The sequence below is a fragment of the Oryzias latipes genome, chromosome 15 (genome assembly GCF_053564925.1).
Source record: "Oryzias latipes strain Hd-rR chromosome 15, Olatipes_Hd-rR_3.1".
Lineage (NCBI taxonomy): Eukaryota > Metazoa > Chordata > Actinopteri > Beloniformes > Adrianichthyidae > Oryzias > Oryzias latipes.
The window spans coordinates 30035662-30061648 of record NC_136251.1 but is presented as its reverse complement, the minus strand read 5'-3'; the positions used below and the strand labels follow the sequence as shown (position 1 = coordinate 30061648).

General features: G+C 39.0%; 1 protein-coding gene across 8 annotated transcripts in view; it reads left to right on the top strand.

Annotated features, from left to right (window-relative positions):
* Positions 1-25987, top strand: part of slx4ip (SLX4 interacting protein) — a 44430-nt gene that overhangs the window by 15221 nt on the left and 3222 nt on the right. For 5 of the 8 annotated variants that reach the window (XM_011484699.3, XM_004077552.5, XM_078931519.1 and 2 more), the window contains 3 exons: positions 8230-8298; positions 11357-11445; positions 25867-25970. In XM_011484699.3, the coding sequence (XP_011483001.1) occupies positions 8230-8298; positions 11357-11445; positions 25867-25970 (262 nt within the window). Of the gene's footprint in view, positions 1-8229; positions 8299-11356; positions 11446-12013; positions 12198-25866; positions 25971-25987 lie in introns of those variants that run through there. The other 3 variants (XM_020709747.3, XM_078931520.1, XM_078931522.1) reach the window with 2 other exon arrangements.

Sequence of the window (25987 nt, the reverse complement as noted above, 5' to 3'; positions counted from 1 at the left end):
ACAACCAAAGAAACAATCAACAATCTCCAACATGACAATCTAACTTCACTTAAGCTGAGTTGCAAAGGTGTCTTTGAGCTGTGCAACAACAACCCTCTTGTCTTGTAAAATTTTGTTGTTGTTTAGCTGAAAAAAGCTCAGTGTAAAACACAAAAGTAAGACCCTGAACTAAATTTCTGCTTATAAATAATTGATTGGAAAATGTTTCGGCAGCATTTTAAGTTGATTTCAGTTTTGTTAAATCAAATATTGGGATATTTCACAGAATGGATTTTTCTCTACATCACTAACATTTACAGGCTTTACAGAGTAGCCAGTAAATAGTCATGTTGGGACTTTATTTAACTTTCTAAAAGACTTACACAGTGCTGCTGCTTTCCTGTGCAACTGTACTGTACATACCACTAAACCAAAAGTCTTAATGTAAAATAGTTTCCTTCTTCCTCTGAGCACTCATACTCATAAACTGTGGCTGCCCTTCAGGAGATTTGTGGCCTCATTAGCTGATAAAAAATTTAATTATGATTGAAAGTGACTTCTGCATTGTGAGCATATTGTGATCTATGTGTTGCAGGTTGAAAAAAATGGTAATTATAAAAGAAGATATAAAAAATTCCCTTTTATAATTGTGTGCTCCGAACGCTCCCTACCACTTTGGTCACATGCTGGATGATGGGTTGGACTGAGCTACCATGCTGTGGCGTATTTTGTAACTGCGATGAAGGGGTCACCCAAATGTTAAATTGAACACTCATGTCTAAATATTGTTTCAGGTGGACGTTGTGCAGGATGATGAGGCACAGTGTGCTGCTACAGCCCTAGTTACAGTTGCACACAGAGCATGATGTCCTTCCAGGAAAGCCCCCACTTGCATATGGGTAACTTCCTCGGGCCGTCTCATCCTTCGGCGCTCCACCCGTCTCTCTTGCGCTGAGCCCCATCTCTCCCCCCCTCCACCCTTGAGGACAGAGGAAGGGGGTCCACATCAAAGTGGAGATGTCAAAAGAGCAGAAATTCTTGGGCGGTGATGTCTGACTGTCCTGCAGATTTGTACTCCTGTTCATGAAGCGCTCGCGTGGGAATTAGGATTCTCCTGAATTTATGTGGCACATACATGACCGGCCAGAACAGGAGTCACATGCTCAAACTAAAATAATGTCTCTACACGCAGCTGTTGGGTCATCAGCTCTCTGTCTTTCTGGGGTTTTTATAGTGTATTATGATCCATAAAACTACAAGCTAAAGAGTTTTTTAATAGTTTTGCTTAAAACCGTTTTAGCACACACACTGATGAAGAATGTATTGTTTTGTCTATAATGTACGTTATTAGAAAATCCAAATCAGAAGGCCATTGTTGCCCCTGTCCACAGTGAGAGTAAATTTATTACCATATCAGTGGTAATATCCAGTAACTTATAGTTATGAGCATGCTGTAGTTAAACAAAACTGTATATTGCAGAAAAAAATATTAAAATAAAAGCCATTAATGTCAATTAAAAAAAAAGAGAGATTGAAATTAAATAAATGAATGCATATTTAAATAAGTACACATATACATAGGTACATACACAGCGTGCACACACCAGCAAAACAGTTTAAGATGGTTATAATGATTTTGCCTAAATTAATCTGCAGAAAAGTCACAAATTCTAACAGTTTTTGCATCTCTGTTCACTGTAATGCTACGTTTACAGTGTGTTCATGCTGGATAAGCAGGGAGGGGATTAGTCATGTTTTTTTGTTTTTCCTGCTGTTTGCTAGCGCGTGTCCGGCTCCTACCGTTGGAAGAGGTTTGGTGCGAAACGTTGAAGCGGAGCAAATCTGCCGAATCTTGCTCCAGACTTTTTCTTTCACATCTAAATTCCAATATTTGAAAGACTGATAGAAATCTGGTCGGACAGAAATTGCAATTATTATTTTTTCCTTCATGAACACTTCTTGGCACTTCTATTAATTAAAAAGGACTCCTTCCATACGTCAGTGCCAAAACCAAGTCCCTGACTGGTCAAAGTTCAACGGGTTTAACTTTCAACGCACATTTAGTGGCTGCGTGTTTTGTACATAGAGCCTGAGAATGCTTGTAGAACCAGAAGTCTGAAATGCATGTTTACATGTACGTTTTATTGGAAGTGGTCGTTTGAACGGGCCGGTGGAAACATAGAGGGATAACAATTGTCTTTTTTCTGTTTGAAATATTATTAAAAACAACACAATCGCTGAGTAATGCCAAGAAACTGTCTCTTGCATATTTGTTGCTACAACAGGTTTTCTTTGACAGTTTAAAAGTGGTTTGAGGCTTGTTTTTAGCATTTTCCTTTTAAAATATTAGTCAGATGGTGAGACAGCTTAAGAGTCCGTACAGTTAATGCATACAGAGAACTTGAGAACAGAAGGATTATCTGGTCTAGGAGCTGTTGGTCTTGGAACGGCTGTGGTCAACCAGATCCTCTTAGAAGAATTCTGCGTAACAGCGTTGGAGATTCCTCTGGATCTCTGCATGAGCTGCAGAACCGCTCTCTGCCAGGAATCAGATGATGGGAAGAAGGCAACTCTTTGTGGCTGTTTTAATGATCTTCTCAGGACATAATTGAAGTTAATGAAGAGTGTTCCATGGCGGTGTACCTTTGACCCTGAAGTGAATGTCTTTCGCCCTGTTCTGTCCCCGTTTACAGTCCTGGTCACTCTGGTTTGTTGTCTTTTCTTTCCTCTCTTTGTTTTTCCAGGAAGCAGTGAAAGCTGCAGTGTGTGGCTGTGTGTGAATATTTTCATCTTGACACCAACCATGTAGATTTTTCTGTAGTTATCTCCTGGTTTTGTACAAGTCAGCAAGTTTTTTTTTTTTTTTCAAACAAACATGAAGTAGCACTTTTCTAAAAGCTCACCAGCCTGCCTGGTTGACCGTTTGAATTTGGCCTTGCATATGCAATGACTAAAAAAAAAAGACACGTTCTTTCTAAGAAAGTACAACTGAAGGCCTTTTAGGTCTGTCCTCGTAGGTTTGGGTCTTCCACCATTGTGGGCTGCAGTTGCCGCAGAAAGGGGCCACTCGTTCCCAGAGGACACACCAGCAGGCTGTTTGTGAGAGAGAAGCATGAATGTGAACCCAGGCAGAGCGCCAAAAGCAACTCTGCTCTGTGCAGGACGTTATAAAGTTGGAGCAACAGCTGATGTCTCAGGCCATGGCGTTGCACTGGTTCCCACCTCTGTGTCCAGACATCCCTCTTAACTTTGTCCTGGGAATTGGCAAGCTCAGCTCACCAAGGGAGAGAAGTCAGAACAGTTGTAAAGATAGACAAGAGACTAACATTTTAGAGACTGAATCAGAGCCCTTTAAAAACATCAGTCATGAGTGTGCAATGAAAAATGCTCGGGTCCTGATCTTTCCTGGACCCAGAATGGACAGAGAAAACAACGTGGAGGGAACTTTTCATTCCTCTCTGTGTAGAAACCCGGAAAAGATGATAGATGAACCAATCGTTGCTATGTAAGGAGTAACAAAATACAGTTCCTAATAAAAGCAATATTCTAAACTGCAATGCGATCTTATTTTTATGACTAATCTGTTAAACACTATAACCTAGATGATATATGCTTCAATAAATTCTAAAGTTCTGTTGAATGTTGACTATTTTTAATGTTGTCCACTACATAGAACAGTGCAGTGGATTCTTTTTAAACGATCACATCAGCCACTGGTCTGTGAGATTTTATGAGATCTGGACCGGGGGTGTGACACCGCCCATTGAAAATGGTTTACTCCTGGTTCCAACCAAAGTAGTCAGTTCAGTCACCATTGTTTCACAATATGGACATTGCCATGTTGTAGCCATTGTCAGTAAGCAGCAGTGACTGTATGTGAGAATTGGACTAAGTGACACCCCCCCCACCCACCCCCGGCCAGCATCCCAAACAGGAAGTACCCGCTGGTCCAAAACAGCCAAAAATCCCATAGACTACTATGAAGAGAAAAACAGCTGTTACTCATTAATTCTATTGGACAGCATAACCATTCTTGCTCTGATACCTTTTATTTTGACATGTTCTTGATAATCCTAATTTTTTTTCATATTTTTTCTGTAGTTGAAGTTTTTCAAGTTATAAAAATGACCAATCGGATGCCTCAACAAAAGTAGGTGGTCTTGAGTCAAGCATTCAAAACATTTGACACATTATCCCAAGCCCCCTTTCAAGTGGTAGGGGTGTGGCCTTCCAACAAGCCCACTCCTGATTGGCAAGACTGCCATAGAAGTGGTGACCAACTAAGACCAATCACTGCTTATTGAGAATTTCGTGTTCCTGTACTTCGAAAAAATGTCGACTGAATTTACTTAACTTGGTTAAAAATGATAGAAAGCCAATTTCTGGCTTCAACATCAAACTCAATCAGTCCGGTTGTCGGACACGATGGTCAATGGTAAGCAGTGACTGGTTTGAGTCTATCCAGTCGATGTTTCTATGGCAACCACTGTGCCAATCAGGAATAAGCTATTGGAAGGCCACACCCCTACCACTTGAAAGCAGGCTGCATGAAATCTGTTTTGAATGTTGAAGGTGGGGGGCCAGCAAACCCCACCTACTTTTATTGAAGCATCTAATTGGTCAGTTTATAACTTGAACAACTTGAACTACTTTATAGAAGTCTATGAGATCTTGGCTTCTTGGAACCAGCAGGTACTTCCTGTTTGGAATGTCAGAGGGGAGGAGTCATTCAGTCCATTCCTCATATACAGTCAATGTGAAAGCCACTTAACAACAATCAAGTACAACGTTGAAAAGATTAGACTGAGGTCCCAAAAGCTCACCAATTTAAAAAGGCTTTACTACACGACTGAAGAAGCACCGTCATTGAATATGCCACGTTTATTACTGGCTAAAACCCTTCAGAATTCATTGACTACAAAGATGTTTCCACCTAACATGAATTTCTGCAATTTTCTGGTGTTCATTACAGACAGAATGGCCTGTATTTACAAGACAGAATTAATCATGGATGGTAACCCACTAATTACAGCTGAAAATTTGCAGTTTGACTTCTTGCAAATTTGTGTTGCACACATCCAATAAAACGTCAAATGTGGCACACATTAGAAGTGCTGTAACTGTAGATTCACTGGATTATGGCTGGTGAAACAGTTTGTAAAATAATTATTATAAATCCCATTTTTTTCTTCAAAGAATGTTCATCTGACTGCTTTATTTCTCTGACCTTTAGCCTTAAGGGAGGGAACTGTAATGAAAAGGAATCAGAACTGGAGCCTTACTGTTTCCAGCCTGTACAAATAATTTAGAGCTTTTCTCTCAGACATTAGTCAGCCTTGGATTAGAGAGTTAGTGTAACATAATTTTGACAGATGAGCAAAGGTTACAATCATAAACCCAAAAAAAACTCATCCAACCCTGAAAAATAATGGCTGTACCACGTTTGAAAGATGGAACTGAAATCAAATAAATTAATATTTCCTTAATTATAAATATGCCTAAAATGATTTTTGTGTATTATTGGAGGAATTAAAGCTGATAAATGTACATTTTCTGTCTATTTTGTATAAAATGATGATATAAGCTATCCTAAAGCAGTTGATTCTTTTAATTTATGAACAGTAAAGAATATTTGTGTTTCATTGATTTTTGTTGTTTTACTTTCGTGCTAGAACTAATAAAAACAAAGCTAAATGGGTGCAATAAATCACCGGCCTGTCAGTCTAAGCACATGCATGCAGCACTTGTATGTCGCTGCAATTGCATGTTTTTTCTCGAAGACGGCATCTTTTTGAAGAGAGTTATTAAACGCTGTGAGCTGTCCTGAGATTTCATCATCTAGAACGGTTCATAATGACCCCTTCATGTCTCCGTTTGATCTCGTGCTGTTGGTGTCACCGATTCCCTATGTAAGACAAGTTTTGTCATTGTGGCCCAACTTCAGGAGGAAAGTTGTTGATGCCGACGGCTGAGAACCTCCCTGCTTCAAACTGTCAGCTTTTCAGAAATGTAAGCAGCCTCATGAGGCGGCACTGCTTTGACATTATCCTGGGATTTCTGAAAGAGTGTCTGGGAGCAGAAGGTCAGGCTTTTCTCAAATTATGGAGGACATGTAATCCTTTAATTGCTGCTAAAATATTTAAATCCTCTACAAAGCCTAAAAGTTAGATTGTCAGTTAGTTTGTGCCCACAGGAGTGAGGTACAACCCCAAGCAAAGGTTGTAAAGATAGTTTTGTTTAACAGTTAAGGATTGATGGTCAGACAGGTTCTTTATAAAGTAGCAAAAGATTTCAGACTGCTGTCTTGCCCATTTTTCTCCTTAGAGCAAATGGAAAGCCTGTTAACCAGACCTGTTTTAGTCAACAAATTCCTGCCAGATTAGGCAACAGGCTGCAGCAAAGATTTCATGAGAAAATAGAGCAGAGACCTGTAGGCTTTTCTACCTTCTCCAAGCGTGCAGTTTTTAAAAATCAATTACATAACAACCAATAAAACTTCTCTTGTTTTGCAAAGCTTTCGAATAATGAGAATGTTAAATTTGACACTAAAGACGAGCATTTTTTTTCCTTAACGGGCTATATCGTACTTTTCTTAAGCCTTTTAGGGTAAACTAGATGCATTTATATGTTAATACTTTGGCAAAATAAAGAACAATGATTATAAACAATGATTATTAATGATTTATCAATGATTATTACGTATCAGTTACCGTTGCTGTTTACTGAAATCATGAATGAATGTTTTCTAAAATAAATTCAATCGTTACTAGGCACTGGATTTTGTAACTTGTAAAATATTTATCAAATCACAACCGCATTACAATATCTATGAAAAACTAGAAAATGTATAAACTCAGTAGGGGTGGGATTATATAAGCTTGCTTATCCCGATCCTTTTCAAGCAATAAATCAAGCTCTACGTGACTTTAGTTAATGATCACTTTATTTAACTAACCAAATGTGATTTAAGTGTCTTTCTGTTTTTTTAATCTATGAACTTCATCATTTCTGTAATGAGTTGGATAAATCTGTGTACATTCTTTATTGCTTTGACTACAATGCTTGACATAAATCAAGACATCAAATCAAAGAACGATCTTTTAATGAAATTTTCCATCACCTGGAAGTAAGAAAACTCGATCGCTGAGGCTCCGCCCATCTCCCCGTGTGGGTGCCGCCCGTTTCATGATGTTAACCTAGAGTCGGCCTCGGCAGTGTGTCTGTGTTTCAAAAACACATCCGGACTTTTGCAAAGATGGATGTCTATGCATATAAAATTAAAGCATTTATCACCACTATCTCCACGGGGAAAGTGTGTGTGTGTTAGCCTGGGGGCGGGGCTGGCAGCATAGACTCTTCCTTAAAGGGGCAGTTCCTCACTTTGTGATGTCACAATGTGAGAACCCACTTGTTTCTGTGGTTTGGGAGGGGCTGGTGCTCAGAGTGCAGGTTTTTAGAGGAATACTCAAATATGCGTGAATCTCTTTTTATTATTTTAAATGCACTTAAAATCTCAAATAACTTGATTTGGCATTATTAAGGCCCTTTGACACAATCTAAGTTGTTTAAGGGCTTGGTGTGTTGACAAAACTGTTGAGTTTTCCTGTTGAATTAAACTACGTTCACGCCTGACATGTGGCACGCATTCAAGATGTCGCTGAACATCCTTGAATGCACGTTTAGCGTACAGCGTTCACACTGGACTGTTACTACCTGATACTAGCAGATGTACTTACAGTTGGAAGAGGCTTGGTGCAAAATGTCAAAGCAGTGCAAACGTAATGAATCTTGGTCCAGGCTTTTTCCTTTACAGCTCTGTTCCGATTTATATAAGACTTGGTGTCATTGAATTTCGACTGAACACAAACCACAATTTATTTTTTCCTTCAGGATCAGTTTTCAAACAGTTGGCACTTCCGTGTTTTATAAAGGACGCTATCCATACGTCACTACCATATCCGAGTCCCTGATTGGTCAAAGTTGAACTGCTTTAACTTCTAACACGTGTTCATTGGCTGTGCATTTTGTACGTAGAGCCCGAAAACGGACTTAAACACTTGTATAACGAAGTGTCAACGTGAGAATTTTGATCACTGAAGCCCAAGACGCACTAAAGCGCACGTTTACATAGACTTAATTGAAAGTGGTCTTGAAAGTGCGTTGCTGTGGTCGTAGCATTACACTTGACCATCCGAGTTTGTCTCAGTGGGAGCTAACATGCTAACTGTCTCTGTCTGGTCTGTTTTATAGGGGAAAACTTCAACCTCGTGGCCAATTTCCTGAAGCGGCACTCCAATCTCAGATGCGTTGTCAAGCAGGGTTTGTGACCCACATGTTTTTCACACACGCCAGTCCATGTAGAGAATCAGAAATAGACACTTCAACAGTAAATATTCCACCAAATTTCCCACAGAAACAGCAAGTCGTCTGTGGTCCGCATGTTGGTTTTTCTCCCCCTCACTTGTTTTTATGTCATGTTCCTACCTGCAATGGGTGCTGCCGGACCCGGCCAGCCATTAAGCAGTTCCCTGGAGAGGCTACTTAGAGCGGGAGAGAGTGGGACCATAGTAGTAGTTTGTGGAAGGCAGTGAGAATCTATCTCCATGGCTCATCTAGTGCCTCTGACCCCTGGTCACCTTTTCATGGGACCAACATGATTCCCTTCCTGTCAGTAAAGTTAATATCTGCTCCCTCCGGGCCGAGGCCTGGATGTTAAAGAAGCTCTGACCTGTGCGGAGAGAGATGACGGCTTCTCTCAGCACGTCCATTACACATCAAATTAGCCCCAGTCTTGGGAGGTCAGAGGTTGTGAATTTTGCTCCACTGGGCCCATTGTAGTCCTCATATGTGTTTAAACTATGTAAAGAATTTTAAAAAAGCTCACATGAAGAATAATAAATATCCTAAATAGTCCAATTTAACCTTGATAATGAAGACAACAAGAAGTGATGAAATCAAAACTGCTCTTAAATCATTTTAGTCTGTCAGAGCTGAGACTTTCATGTCAGAGAGTTAAAGCAAGAACTAAAGAAGAACCTCAAAAATGTCCCTAGAAATTAAAATCACTTCACTTCGTTTAGCGCAAATATTTCCGTTTTCACAGAATAGCACATGTTGCTGCCTTTTTGTGTTTTTTAAATGTTTGTTTACAGTTTAAAGCAAAACGTTATCCCCGAAAAATAGGAATTTTTCTCAACCAGAGACCAGCGTGTCCTATTCACTCACTACTCCTTAACCCCTTAAAGATTATATAGCGTGGACTATCTAGTGCCCCGGAATTTAATGTAAATCGGACATTTGCTTATTCTATTATTCTTTTTTTAAACATCAGATTTGATTTGAAATGGTTTATTTCAAGCAATCAAATAAGAATAAGAATCAAAAAACATTACAATCATCAGTTATTCATTCATACAAAGATGTATCAAACTTTGGATTATTAGACATAAAATTAAATGTTACTCACTTGCCGAAACAAAAACCTCACAAATATACGAGAATTTTAAAAAGACTGTGAATCCACTGTGTTCTGATGATGATGAAAGCTTGAAGGATTTGTAAAAATAAATAAATAAATAAAAGTACATACATTTCTTCAAATGACAAACTGTTTAATGCATTTTGGTCTATTTAACTACCCAACAAAGACTTAATTAACTAAAAAATGTGAGTGTTTTATTTGTTTTTCTGCTGCTTCTTGGGACAAACTCACACAATAAATGTGTTTTCTGAATGTGCTCTAAAATTTGGTTGAGCAGGCAGGTAAAGGGATGTTCGCCAATCTAGTGAGCATCGGTGCGCGCTGGTTTTTCACTGAGACTTCTGGGAAATTTCTAGGGGACTGGATTATGGAATTGTAGATTTGAACACCCCCCAAAAATAGAGATTTTATTTAGAAAATATATTTTTTAAATGTAGATATTTATCATTTACCAAAGGCTTTGTATTGAGGCCAATATTCGTATTTTTGTTCCATGTAGAATGAGAAACTGCCATTTAAATCCACTTGGTGGATCAGCTGGGCACGACTCATTTTTGGGGTAAACAAGGTTTACTATAAAAATGCAGGTTTAGCATTTACACAGCACTTTTCAGTGGCTCTTTTTTTTCTGGATAAAAGTATTGCAGAAGTTCAGCGCTCAGTCTAAATTTCGGGCTCTGTATGTTTTTCATCCAAACTCTGTTGGTCAATCCAGACAAAGAATGGCAGGTTTACAAACCTCACTGTTCCACTTGGAGAATAACTTCCCATGTTTTTGTTTGAACTAAAAATATTGTAAAACTTCATGACTTGAACGAAAATGATTATGATTTCCGGATTTAGAAAAACATTTGCAGCCAGAAAAGAAGGTCCTTGTCATGACATCTGTGGCCGCTGTTTCGGTTTTGATAGGAATACGCTCAGAAATAATAAGATGGGAATATTCCCAATGCTGCAACACTTGTTATTAAGAAATATTCTTACTCTCTTTTAATTTATTTTGGAGTATGAGGTGCATGTAAACAATGACACTATGCACATAAAACAGTTATTTTTATATTAGGTGTTTGGACAAAAAATGGGTCGGTACCATTGACCGTATATGACAACTGGACTGAGTGACCCCTTCCCCCGGTATTCCTAACATGAAGTACCTAAAAATACTTCTATCCATTCTTTGTTTACTCTGATACTTTTTTTTAACATGTTCTTGATAATCCAAATTTTTCTCATATTTTTTCTGTAGTTCAACTTATTCGAAATATATACTGACCAATCAGAATAAAAGTAGGTGGAGCCTGCTGGCCCTCTCGTCTAATATTGAAATGGTTTGATTGACAGAAATTGGGTAGCCCGCTTTAAGTGTTATGGGTGTGGCCTTCCAACAAGCTCACTCCTGATTGGCGAGAGTCGAAATGAGAGAAACGTTGAGTGACTCGGACCAATCACCACTTATATAAAGTTCTCATATTCAGTCAATGGCCAGTGTGGGAAGTTAAACATATTTAATACGTTTGAAAGCAGAAATCATTCTGTAAGTTATTTCCACTCATAACCATCAGGCATGCTGCAGATTACAGGCTGTCATTGTCAAGATGCTGGATTATAACCCCTACATATAATTTAGGCTGGTTTCCAATTTGAATATTCACGCGTTAATTTGTTGTTTTGTAACAGCTTGTTTCAATGGTTAAAACTGTCAGTTCCCTCATAATCTGTTTTTGAGTCCTTGTATTGGTCCGTTTACTTCGAATAGTTAGTCTTAGTAGTATTTAAGTTGTAAACATTTTTCATCCGTGCACCACAGTCCCCTCTGTCTGATTTTCTACTCACAATTAGAGGTAAAGCTCAGTTATTAAGCAGCAGGGTCTGTGTTGTTTCTCTGCCTGCCTCCAGATCTGCGTTTGTTTCCTGAGCGATACGTTGTGTGTGTGAGCGCTCCGGAAGATGCCTTGCTGCACCATGGAAACCCAAGCCTGGTGGCGGTGAGTGCTGTTTATATGCCTCTATTTCCTCTTCCAGTCGCTTGGCAAAAACTCCTGCATTAGCCTGCGTGTTATTTTAGGCTGTGTTGCCAAATTGTGTTCTCACTTATACATGCCAGTATTTTTCATTTTTTTTTAGGGTGTGGGGGCTTCTTTGAGGGCTAGAAAACAAGAAATGCGAGTGGAGCTGAAGAAATGGGGTCCAAAATTTTCCATTAAACTTGATCATTTTTTTGAAAATGAGAACTCCAGTGAATGTTTGTGTCTTTTTGATGCATGTAAACATGCTCTTTGGGTCTCAAAGAGGAAACTCTAGATTTGTTGTCTTCACATTCTTTTATTGATATTGGTCTCCTAAACTCCTCAGAGCATTCTGGGAAATGAAGCTTCTCATTTGAATTAAAGCAGTTGTTTCTGCCATCACATCAGTGCCACTTTTGCTGTTTTTCTTTCCCTTTTCTGTATCTTTTGAACACGTAGCCTTCTGATGAAAGCAGTAATTGTAATATTTTCAGCGGAGCGACACAGTCGTCAGTGAAAAGTTCAAATTGTGTAACCAATTTTCCAGTTTCCAGTTGCTGTCGATTGCGTTCCTCTGCCCAGGATGTGGTTCTCCAGGCTCATACAGAACATGCAGAGGGAATTGGAGGGTGGGAGTCTTGTGGTGGAGCTCGCCCTAGCTCAGCCTTGAGCCTGGTTTGTGAGGGAAAGATACCAGACACACTCACTGAAAGTTTTTTCTTCTTTTACAAAAGAAAATTTGTTTACAACCTTCCCTCTGTCCAGATGCATCAGTGTTCTTTTTTTCCCCTTTTAATGCTGCCAAAATCAGAATAAAACAGTTTCTGCTGTTAGGCACAATTGATGTAGTGTGTATTAATGTTGCAGCTTAAAAATGATTTGGTCGTTTGAGTATCTTGTCAGAGTTAATCCCGGGTTTAAGACAGCGGTCTTTAATTCCACAGTTTTTGACAGCAGGGGCACAATAATCCCCCCAAAATGCCATGTTTCCATGTTTACTGAGGTTTCAGGTTTGTTAGGATTCAGTTTGTGTGACTTGTTGAACAAAAATCTGCAACCGCAGTGGAAATGTATATTTGTCCAATGAAAAAACATCTCATTGGGTCAAGCGGGTCATGTTGGGAGTCATCTCAGGTACCATCGTGAATGGGCTTTTGACTCATAAAAGCCACTTTCACCCTCACGCCGTTGAAGGCGTTTGGATTTGAAAGCTTGTGTGGTTTTTCCTGCAGCTGCATTTGGTTTGGATAAATAGATGGTTAGATGTAAAAACGTGAAGCGTCTGTTTTACCAGATAGTCCTGCCTTAGTTGCAAATGCCCTTCGGGGTGGATACGGGATTTCTGTGGGTGAAAAAAGATCAAACCCGCACGGGACATGTAGGTAGACCGCACGATATCAAGGTTGTAGACCACTCGATGAGCCCATTGAACCAAAATGAGGATGACGTAGGTTGGAGGCAGACGTGTGGGACAGATTTTACTCTTTTTTTGTTTTTTGTTTTTTTTCTCTACGCCCCTAAATCCTGCACACTGCGCAAGGACCCCATTAGTGCTGTTCACGTGATATGTGTGCACTCACTGCGGGAAGCCTGATGGCTAGAAATTACGAGATTAAAGGTCAAGGTAAACTCTACTGTCCTCAAAGAGGAAGTTTATTCTGGGCCACAGAGCTACAAACTGTACAACATCCTTCATCATTCACACATCACATACATGATAAAAGAGCATAAAGCGGTTACATAATAAATAAAAAAATAGAGTAAATAGATTTTTACCCCAGGCCTGACCTTCACAGTAGAGAACATGAATAGTAAAAAGTAAAATATTGTAAAATATCTCATTTGAACCCTTTAAACCACTTTGCTAAAAGTTATTTTTTTGTAAAAATGCATTAACAATTTGCTAAACTATTAAAACTAGAGACTGGTGCCCAACATAATAAATACAAAGCTCCTTTCAACAAGTTAGAAGGACATAATTTTGTTATTTCTAGGACAACTGCTCTACAAAGATTTCCCTCTGCAAATGGAACTAATCAGTTCTTGTTTAGCAGGGTGACCGCTGCTGGAATAAATGAAGATCTGAATCGATTTGTTTTGTATTTGACTGCTCTGAATCGTCTGCCTGAAGGTAAAAGCTCCAATTCCTGGAACAGAAAGTGACCCGGGTCGTTTATTATTTTCTTTGCTAGCCTAACTGTTGTTTCCTCATATGTGACTTGCAATGTTTGATGATCCTTACGTTGAGTAGCTTGTAAAGTTTATTTTTATCTTTGACACTAAGTGCCCCAAACCATGCAGCCATTGTGTATCTCGCTAGGCTTTCCAATACTGCATTGTAAAAGGGGATCAGTATCTTAGAGCTGACACCAAACATCCTCAGCCTTCTCAAAAAGTAGAGTCTTTGGGGGAGTTTTCCACAAAAATAATCTACATGAACAGTCCATTTCAGTTGGATATCAATCCAGACACCCAAATATTTGATAGAGTTTACTCCTTCAATCTGACTGCTTCCAATTGCCTAAGGTCTATGGGAAGTGACACATTTTGGATCAAATATGATCTCTTTGCTTTTTGTTGTGTTCAAGAGTAAATTTTGATCCTCACACCATTTATTGAAGTGTTTGACCTCAAATTGAAGGGTTATCTGCAACAGAAAGGAGACTGACAATAATTGTGTCATCAGAGAACTTTATAATATTGTTTTGGGTGTGCCTGCTTTGGCAGCTGTTAGTGTAAAGAGCAAAGGTGAACTCACTGCCCCTTGTGGTATCCCGGTGTTACAACTTAACACTTTTGAAAGTGTGCCGTTGAGCTTTACCTGTTGTGTTCTATCAGTCAGGACGTAGGTTGGAGGCAGACGTGTGGGACAGATTTTACTCTTTTTTTGTTTTTTGTTTTTTTTCTCTACGCCCCTAAATCCTGCACACTGCGCAAGGACCCCATTAGTGCTGTTCACGTGATATGTGTGCACTCACTGCGGGAAGCCTGATGGCTAGAAATTACGAGATTAAAGGTCAAGGTAAACTCTACTGTCCTCAAAGAGGAAGTTTATTCTGGGCCACAGAGCTACAAACTGTACAACATCCTTCATCATTCACACATCACATACATGATAAAAGAGCATAAAGCGGTTACATAATAAATAAAAAAATAGAGTAAATAGATTTTTACCCCAGGCCTGACCTTCACAGTAGAGAACATGAATAGTAAAAAGTAAAATATTGTAAAATATCTCATTTGAACCCTTTAAACCACTTTGCTAAAAGTTATTTTTTTGTAAAAATGCATTAACAATTTGCTAAACTATTAAAACTAGAGACTGGTGCCCAACATAATAAATACAAAGCTCCTTTCAACAAGTTAGAAGGACATAATTTTGTTATTTCTAGGACAACTGCTCTACAAAGATTTCCCTCTGCAAATGGAACTAATCAGTTCTTGTTTAGCAGGGTGACCGCTGCTGGAATAAATGAAGATCTGAATCGATTTGTTTTGTATTTGACTGCTCTGAATCGTCTGCCTGAAGGTAAAAGCTCCAATTCCTGGAACAGAAAGTGACCCGGGTCGTTTATTATTTTCTTTGCTAGCCTAACTGTTGTTTCCTCATATGTGACTTGCAATGTTTGATGATCCTTACGTTGAGTAGCTTGTAAAGTTTATTTTTATCTTTGACACTAAGTGCCCCAAACCATGCAGCCATTGTGTATCTCGCTAGGCTTTCCAATACTGCATTGTAAAAGGGGATCAGTATCTTAGAGCTGACACCAAACATCCTCAGCCTTCTCAAAAAGTAGAGTCTTTGGGGGAGTTTTCCACAAAAATAATCTACATGAACAGTCCATTTCAGTTGGATATCAATCCAGACACCCAAATATTTGATAGAGTTTACTCCTTCAATCTGACTGCTTCCAATTGCCTAAGGTCTATGGGAAGTGACACATTTTGGATCAAATATGATCTCTTTGCTTTTTGTTGTGTTCAAGAGTAAATTTTGATCCTCACACCATTTATTGAAGTGTTTGACCTCAAATTGAAGGGTTATCTGCAACAGAAAGGAGACTGACAATAATTGTGTCATCAGAGAACTTTATAATATTGTTTTGGGTGTGCCTGCTTTGGCAGCTGTTAGTGTAAAGAGCAAAGGTGAACTCACTGCCCCTTGTGGTATCCCGGTGTTACAACTTAACACTTTTGAAAGTGTGCCGTTGAGCTTTACCTGTTGTGTTCTATCAGTCAGGAAAAAAAAAATTTAACCATGTCTGGATTTAAGTTCATTTCCATCATCTTTTTGACCAGTATGGCTGGTTGTACAGTATCAAAGGCAGAACTGAAGTCTGCAATTAACACTCTAGCATAAGTGGTAGGTCCCTCTAAGTGCTTTAGAATGAGGTGAGATGCACTAATCACAGCATCCGCAGTGCTGCTGCCCTGTTTGCATGCAAATTGCAAGTTATCCAAGAATGGTGACACTTCTTCCTTAAGACACTCAATCATGATTTTTCAATGAGATTAGACAGTCAGTGTGTCGTGTCTGTTGGCATCCTGCGGGCACCTGCGTATCACGTGCACACCTCCTGTGCAATCTGGCAGTAAGGTGCCAGTACTCGCACCTTACTAACGACTAGAGTGTGGCGTGATGACACCATACAACAGCATCACTCGTACGTCAAAAATGTGTTCAAATTCCATTAGCCTTAAAAATACTTAACGATACACTCAACACACGCGACACAATGGTACGTTCCATTTTCATGACGTTCCTTGAGGTGGCCGTCATTGTCTAGGACATAACTTCTGCAGCGCAGCAGGAATTCATTTGAAATAGGCCTCTTGAGTTGTCGGTGGAGTAAGACTGCCCCCATTTCCCATCATCCATCTGTTTACACTCTCTTCTGCTAGCTTACAGACCCTCACACCGCCATCCTAACATTACCGGTGCAACAAAAATGGCGAGCAATATGGGAGCTATCCAGCTATACAGTTCTGATCCAGATTCCAGCTCAGATGAGGAAAGCAAAGACAAACCTTTTTCCAAACGAAAAGCTCCTAGAAATGATGCAGATTCCTGTTAACCAAGGTCAGAAATTCATGAACAGGTTTGACCCTTCAAGAAATGGTGGGTAATAAGCAGCTCAGGCTAACTAGTGTCCAAGTGATGACTTGCATTGATACTGATGATTATTGTTTGATTTGATTTTTGATTTGAATTTATTGATTTATTTCAAGCATTGTAGTCAAAGCAATAAAGAATTTACACATATTTATCAAACTCATTACAGAAATGATGAAATGCATAGATTAAAAAGACAGAAAACAAAACAAAAATGTCACTTAAATCATATATGCTTAAATAAATACAGTGATAATTAACTGAGGTATTAGTAGAGTTTGATTTATTGCTTGAAAAGGAGTGGGAAGAAGCAAGCTTATATAATCCCACCCCTACTGAGTTCATTCATTTGATAGTTTAACAGTGTTTTTAAATCCGGTTCTGATCATATAGATTCTCTTCAAGTAACAAAATCCAGTGCCTAGAAATGATTGATGATCTTCAGAAAACATTCATTCATGATTTCAGTAAACAGTAACGATACCGATATGTAATAATAATCATATCATTGAATATTTTTTTCTAAAATTTTTGAGAATTGTGGAAGAAGAGAAACAGGTCTATAGTTTGTAAATTGGTGTTTGTCTCCACTTTTATAGATAGGAATCACTTTGGCTATTTTCATTTGGTTTGGGAATCTCCCAGTTTGTAATGATGAGTTACATATGTATGTCAGAGGCTTAGATAAACTATAAATGACCTTTTTCACCACCTTCATATCTGTATCCTCACAATCTTTTGAGTTTTTACTCTTGAAATTATTCACAATTGATATCAGTTCATTTTCGTTCACATCAGAGAGAAAGATTGAGTGTGGGATCCTTTCCATGGTGGATTATTGTCTTTGCTAGTTTTGCATTGTGGAATTTCCGCTGCCAACTCTGGACCCACGTTTACAAAGTAGTTATTGAGACCGTTTGCTGCTACATTGATGTCATAGCTTTGACCCTTCTCATCTGTAAAGTAATCTGGATAAGTTCGCTTTTTTGTCCCATTTTTAATAATGTTATTTAATATTTCCCAAACTCGCTTTACGTTGTATTGTGGCTTATAATAGTGTGTTGGTCAGGGAATGAACCTGTGTGTGGGCATCTCCGAACAATGCTTGTTTCTGACTCTTTAACAGAGTTTTCTGGGATAGAGTGACACTAACTTAGTAGATGTTGTCCCATGATGCCACTGTGTTTCGATCTCAGTAATATGGAGCGGTTTTCTAACATTTTATTTGTCCTGGGAAGATCTGTCTTGCACTAAAAGCTGCTTGTGAAACTGCATCCTCTGTGAGGAGGGCAGCATGGGAAGGGAGAGCTCGTGTTTGGGATTGCGGCTTTTGTTTTCTGGTCAGGCAAAGAGTGGGCAGTTGAGGTGAGTGGCGTGCTGTGCAGCAGAAGTTTGGATCAAAGGGAGTGCAGATGTGTTTCCAGTCCCCCTCCCCTGCTCTGAGCTCTGAACGGGCCGGTGTTTATTCATGACCTCAGCAGGCCTCTGCTCTGCACAGCTCATATCAGCGAGCGGCGGTCCTTTCTTCACCCGCTCTGTGTCTGGTGTTTATCTCAACACCTAGAACGAATGCACAGGTACCATCATTGAAACCGCTTCCGTTGAGTTTTCACTGCCCTTCCAAGAGTTCACAGCTTGTCTTGATCTTTCTTCATGGGTGGATCCAAAAGCTTTTGTCATTGTTTAGGGAGAAATGTTGTCCTCTGCTTAAGACAAGTCTATGCCCATGCATGTTTGTTGACTTTGTTGCAAGGAAGATGTGGTGAGCTCTGACAAACAGGGCATGCTTTCTCAGTGGGAGCAGGGTGGGTGGAAGTTGATGGGTGGAAAATGTGGACTGCATTCACGAACATCTCAGCAGGAGGTATTTCTTTTTGTTTCTGTTTTTGTTTGTTGATGCCACTTGATTCCCTCCACATTCAGAGAGAATTACTGCATTTGTTTCATTTAAGTGGTTTAAAGTGCTCAGGCATTTGAGTAATGGCAGAAATTACTGTCTGGTTAGAAATGAGTGAGTAATTTGGTTTATATGATGACATCCAAATGTTCCTATACATGTAAAGGCCAATATGAGGACGTTAGAGGAATGCATGAAAAAACTGACATGATGGGAGCCTATCCTGCAGAAATGGCGTCTACGTTATGATGGAGCAAGGTTTGCAATATCATGACTTACATTCTACAATGAAAGTGTGTAAAAATCTCAGGTAAATTTTCTTTCTAAAGACCCACTCCAACAAGAAATTGTGTTTTTATCATGTTCTTGTGCCAGTTTTAGGATGATGGAGGACATATTTAAAGAACATTTAGCTACAAATGGCAGTATTTCTAGCGTTTGAAAAAGCTCGTATCTGCGACATAGATAATACGTTGGACAGGCTCCATTCCACTCCGCTCCATTCTGATGCATCCACTTACAGACAAACGGGTCCATGAACGTCTTTGTTTTCCCCGTCTGAGCCGGAATCTGGATCTAAACTGGACGTCTGGATAGCTCTAATCCCGCTCAGCATTTTTATTGCACCAGTTAAGTTAGGTTGGGGCTTCAAGCCAGTGGGAGAGCATGTAAACAGAGAGCTCTCAGCCACAAGGATGGGAAGGGGAGCGGAGTTGCTCCACACCAATAGTCCCGCCTACAATGTAGCTGCTCTGCAGAAACTATGTCCTAGATAACAACTAATAATATAATAACTAATAATATAACAACTAATAATAACTCATAACTAAAAGGACCAATGCGAACGTTTTAAGAAATAGATCAAAAGATGATTGGAGTTGGTATGAAATATTTTTAAGTTATAAACTAAATTCGGGGTGGCTGTTTTTTGGAAAACGGAGTAAAACCAGAGTTGCTTTAATCGATGCCAAATGCCTAAAAAAGACTCGTCATCCTGTACATCAGTGGCATAGTTTAGATCAGTCAGAGACCATTTTTCTGTATCAGTGCATTACTTTCAAGTGCAGCTGCATTAGCAGATAACCAGCATAATCTCATTGCCTTTAGTCCTACCTTATCTGAGGTGACAGGGGAGAAACATGTATTTTATGGGGTCTCATGTTGATTATCTTTTTGAAGTTGTTTCCAGGAGCCGCTCAGAGTTCGGGGGCACAAACTATGTGAGCGTTTACTGGTATCCCTTTAAAACCCAATGATTCATTCTCCGTGCTGCCCTTTTGCCAGGTTTATCTTTAAAACCTGACATCCAGATGTGCAGTCTTGTTGCAGCTCCTGCGGCGGCGCTCTGTTGTTTCGGAGGCTTGGGGTGGGGTGGAGAGAGGGAGGGCACTGTAGGCCTACTAAAAGTTGGATCACAAGGAATATTGTGCAGCTTTGTGTGGGGGCTCACTGGTGGTTTAATCCTTTCAGATAGAAGTAATGTGAAGTTCCTTCTTAGCAGCACCTCTGTTTGGGAGCTTTGTCGCGAAGCTCTCTCTCAGGTCATTGGCAGTTTGGAACATTCCTAGCAAGATTAGGCTGCTTGGGTTCACATACCATACTTACTGTTTTGTCCACATCACTTATGATAAGTATAATGTTCATACGCTGTCTGTTCTCTTCTAAAACTTAATTTCTTTTTCTGGTTTTTTTGCCCCAAAAAAAAAAGTCTTTAAACTTTCTGAAAGGCAAGTAGGGGAAAAAAAATTGGCAAATCCATTTATAAGCTCAGGCTAAATATTTTTCCCTCTTTTGTTTTTGACAAGTTTTGCATGGAAAATATTTCTGAGTGGTAAAATGCATCTTAATTTGTTTTTAACCAGAAAAATGTTCCATATGTGAACATGGAGAAAAAATATGCAGAACTAGTTGTTTTTTTTTGGGGGGGGGGGGTAATCTTTTAAAAGCGTCTGTTCCTGTAATGTTAGTTTGATCTTTGAGAAGGTGATGTGACCACCAGGTTTGTTAAAACTAGAATAGTGTTCTAGTCTTTGTTTTGGTAGACTTACGCTGTGGCAGATGACTCAAAATAGTACGCCCAGACCAACTTTTAACTATACTCTAAAAGTATTGATAAACCCATGTATTGGTAAACTTTGTTAACTAAAATATACTTTTGTTTTCATACTTTAAGGGGGAGAATAGCAGACTTTGCAGGCAGCATGTATGACTGGAACCAAAAAACAAAAACCCTAATTCAATGTATTATGTAAATATATTTCATGCACACATTTCTCAGACTTTTTTTTACCAAGTAAACTGTGTTGATACAATCACATGCTAGGGTTTTGTACCTGCTGTTCTTGTTTTTGCATGGATTCTATGTAATTCTCTTTATATATTGATAAAGTTGACAAAAAACAGCCTCATTTTCAATTTATTAGTAGCAATAGTAGACCTAATAATTGTAGTAGTATGAAGTACTTATTTTGCCAAAGCCAAATAAAGACATCAAATTTAAATCAATAAAAACATTGAATCTTTACTGTGTTTTGTGTCAAAAAGGATTCATGATTTAAACAGAAAATGCAAAACAAACAAACATAGAACTAGGCTACGTATGTAATGGATGCAGGTACGTATTAAAAAATGATCTAGTACTGAGAGTATCAGCAGTATTGGTTGAAAACCACAGACAAAAGCAAGATCCCGTTACTAAAAAAGTGTAAAATCCATCAGGAATTAAATAATCGGTTCAGTGAGGGATGTGTGTTGTGTGCACTAAACGTATTATAACCCTGACTATGTTTGCAGACGACATTGTGATTTGAATGACAGAAGAGTTTCAGCTGAAATGAAAGGAAAAATGTACAAAACTGGGATAAGATCAGACATATTGTTGGGCTTAGAGACAGTGGCTCTGAGAAGAAGACAGGAAGCAGAGTTGGAGATAGCAGAGATGAAGATGCTGAGGTTTTCTTTGGGAGGGACCAGGATGCATCAGGGATGAGGACATCAGTGGAACAGCACATTAGAGGTTTTGGACATAAAGTCAGAGAGGCCAGACTGAGATGGTTTGGACATGTCCAGAGGAGAGACAGTGAAGACATGAAGGTAGCTGGTGTCACAAGAGAGGATGCAGAGGACAGGGTCAAATGGAGGAAGTTAATTTGCTGTGGCGACTCCTGTAGGGAAAAGCCGAAAGGGAAAAACGAACTGAAAGCAACACCTAAATAAATCAATGACACACTTTTATTTACTCCAAAGTCTTAAAGACCCAAAATCAGGTTTGAATGCTTGAAGCTGTACTGTTTTATTGACATTTTGTTTTTGTTTCTTAAAATATAAAGTGCGAGTAGAAAGGTTAAACTATAATCCACTTATTTATAGTTTTAAACATCAAATGTACAAAAAATATCTAGATTGTATACATTTAAAAGCATTGGACTGTATATATCGCCAAAAGGTTTGTTGAATCTTTTATGTAGCATTTTGTCAACCATGTATAGAGAGGTGTGTCCAGTCAATTGAAATGGTCAAGATACACACCCCTATTCATAATAGTATTATCCCTCCTTTCCCATAATAAGTGCAGTACATTTCTGTCAGTCGGGTTTTCCTCTTCCATTAAACAGATGAAGGCAGAGGTGTGTCTTTCCCAGCTGAACAGGGCTGAAGACTAACCATTTTTTTTCTTTTTTCCCCTCAATAAAACTAAAAAATAAAGCAAATATTCACACTTCTACAATATTACTTTTAAAGCTAAAGTGAAAAACACAAAAGGAAAAAGTCTTGATCAGATTTGTGAAATTGATCTACAGCGTTTTTTGCACCGAATTCATGTTCAATGAGCTTCTATTGTATACTTTGAACCCTTGTCTTTAAGTCGCATGAGTCCATCTCTTAAATCTTTTACCGTCTGTTTGGATCGGCCCTCTTTTCTTCATGCTTCTTCCTCCCGGCGGCTCGATTCTTTCACTTTCTTGTTCTTTTGAAGTGGAGCCGGAACAAACAGAAGGACGCTGAACTTTCCCAGAGAGCCGCCCTTTGACTTTATGTTGATTTTTCTTTCAAGTCGGTTTTTAAACAGTGGTTCATTCATATTAAAAGATGATAATACATATCAAGGCAATTCCATGCAAAGTAATGGCTCCCACATTTTTCCCAGAATTGTTGCTGTTGGCTTGAGCCTGTGATGGTGGGCGCGAATGCAAGTTGCACGTGTGTCACTGTCCCGAGTCCAAGTCCAAGTGGCGGAGACTCAGAGAGAGCTGAACCTCTGCCCACTCTGCAGCATGACTCCATCACCACACAAAGAGCTGCTTGTGGAGAACTTCCTGTGTGAGGATTCTTACACTTGTGGGCATGTCAGAGACGCTTAAGGTCAGCCGGTCTGACTCTGGGTGGTGCCTGTGCTTTTGTTGTGCTCCCCTTCAAACATCCTTGTTCATTTGGTCCTGTCTTGTCTCTCGTTAACTTCCTTGTTGCCAAGCCTCTTTGGCTGCTCCTCCTCCCATTTCCTGGTCCCCCCCCCCCCCCCCCTTACCTCACCACAGTGCAGTTCTCAAGGTCTTTATCCCATTGTAAAGCCACAAGGCCCCAGCTGCCCAACGGCATGAGGCGACACTCCTCTGACCTTTTGTGGCAGGTTATGTTCTGTGATGAGATGAGGGAAGATGTTTAATGATTTTTTTTATTCCTGGCTCCGTTTTAAAAACAGCTGGTTGACGCCAGAGCTTGCCACATTGGCTTTCCCCATCTCAGAGTCCCCATTGATCATTTCACAAACCAGTTTATAGGATGGTAATGATCTGAAAAATGGCTGATATTAAATAAACAGAGTGGCCGCAATGTTGAATTTTCCAAGAGTGAACTTCTGTGTGGTTGTAGTTTCCCACTGCAACAGTCTATAGAGTTTTCAGTCATGCAAAGGGCATGAGACTGTGAGCTGCACTTTCATCTGCTCCTTCACTTTGCTGAAGACTGAAGTAACTGGATGAGCCGTCATAAAATCCACCAGAACTGATTTATCGCCACGTCAAATTTTACACAAATGACCTTAATGTCAAGACAATCTGTAAAGAAATATTTATTTATTTGTTTATTTTTAACATTTTGCCAACAGGCTGAAGCCCACCGATAGGCAAATTCACACGGTAAAATCACTCAAGTCACAACATTTCCATATAAATGTAACAAATAAATATAATAAAACAGTAAATTTGATAAAACGAAACAAAAGAATTCATTATTTGATGAACTTCTAAATATTTCTGAAAGGAAGGACTGGGTCTACCTAAATCAAATAATCACATTTCTTCTTTAAAAAAGCTAATTTAAAATAGTTTTTTGTTTTTATTAGAAAAACAACTTTGTAAATTTTTAACATAAGAATTGATCATTTTATTAACAAAGGCTTCACTTCTGTTCAGTTGGAATCACTAGCCAGTTGATAACTCATTTAAAGAGAATGAAAATTTGACAAATATGTAGATGGAATTGAAGCTTGAACCACTTTGTGACCTTTTGTTTAAATTTAATCCATTCAATAGTTCTGAATTTTCTTCCAAAAAGATGAGCTGAACTATTGTTATCAATTCATCTGAGCTAATAGTTACATCCATTTATTTCTTATTTCTATTGGAAAATGAATTTACTACTATAAATATTAATTAAATACAGAATCAATAACGGTCTGAGAGCTAAATGCAAAAATAACCAACCAAATTCTCTGTTCTATAAAGTTATTTATCACAAAAATGTAATTTAATGGGCATCCTGTCACTGCAGATTCTTAAAACGTAAACTGAAAAGACGTCTTTAAAAAATTAGAATGGCAGCTTGTAGAAAAGGAGACTTTGGTTTGCAAAAGCCACTGCCTGCAATCTTTATTCTCATCTTTTCTTTTCTCTATTTTGAATTTATTATTATATTTATGAAGCAGTATTTCTTAGGAAAGTAACAAACATGAAACCATAAGCAAAAGTTTCACACACACATGCTATGGGATAAGCTGTGTTACCTTTTTTTCTTTATATCAGAGATTGATGGACCAGAAGGACTAAATGTGTTTGTTTCTTTTCTGGCAATATTCTAATGATGGAGGACACATATGGCAAGAAGATTTGGTTTAAAATCCCTGTTTTTGTTGCACTGCTAATGTTAATTTGGGGGTGTGAGGGGCTGTAAGCTAGAGGGAGAGCGTGTAAACAGAAAGCTTTCAGCAACAGGGAGGAAAAGGGATGGCGGGGTTGCTCCGTGCCAACGTTCCCGCCCACGACTGAGAAGGGAATTTTGGATGAACTCCTGCCGCTCTGGAGAAACTATGTCCTAGAAAACGACACAGATTTTTAGATTTGGGCTAAAAACTGCATAATCATCATTAAATGATCACTGGGAACGCTTTGAAAATAGATCCGAAGATGATCGGAGTGGAGCTTTAAAGCAAAGAGGTTAATGTATTTTTCAAATTAATTACCTTCAAGGGCTCATGGTCCAAAGGAGGGGCGCTCGAGTGTTATGTTGCCATTTTAATTCACTTACAATAAAAAAAAGAGACTGAATTTTGCTGTTCTGCCTAATTTAGCTCCAGAGCCTCTTGTTCTCTCATAAAACTGGAGTCTGTTCTCGGTCAGCCGAGGAAAGATCTGTTATTAACCTTCATTAGTGGCTCGCTGGGGCTTTTCATGGTGAGATTCAATATTAGACTTGTTCCTTTTTCTGCCTATTAACTCAATCATTGGATGTTTTTATCTTTCATCCAAGTTAACCATGTGGGGAAGGAACGACACACATTTGATCTTGTAGTGTCAAACAGCCTTAACCCAGAAGAACCCATGGTGACATCGGTGTAACAGAAAAATATCGGTTTAATGGTCCACTTGGTTTGTGGCGTATTTTACATTGCTTAATTTTTCAGGTCAATTGGGTCTGGGTTCTTATGGGTTAAAATAAGTTCTGTCATTGTGACTGACAGCTGTTGTAAAGATGTGTTTCATGTTGTATCTCTTTTAAAAAAAATCTCATTTCTGGGTCGTTTTATTTCAGTTTTTTCTGTCCTGAACTTGCCGGCATGGTTACTGTCAGCAGCTCTGCCCCAGGGCTGCAGGCCTCACTTCAGCCTCAGACGGCAGAACATTCGTCTAACTGATGACACTAATTATTTTCTGACCCCATAAGGTGGAAACTTCAAACAACTTCTCTTTTTTTTTTTTTAGTCCATGTTGGTATTTTGTGCCTTTTGAAGGTTTTATTTAAAACATTTGTCTCCTAGTGCGTCGGAGTTCATGCTTAACGTATGAAAATGGGATAAACTATGATAAATGTCATGTAAATATTTAGGAGTGGTAAACAAAAAGGCCAGACAGAAATGTATGTTTTAATTATTGACCATTTTGTTTGTCTTTTCCAGAATGAAGTGGGAGAACAAAGCAGATCAGAATATTTCTCAAGAGGTAAAGAAACACAAGAGCTTTTGAGCAGCTCAGACACCAAGAAGTCCGTCCTTCAAAAGATGTAAGGGTGATGTAACC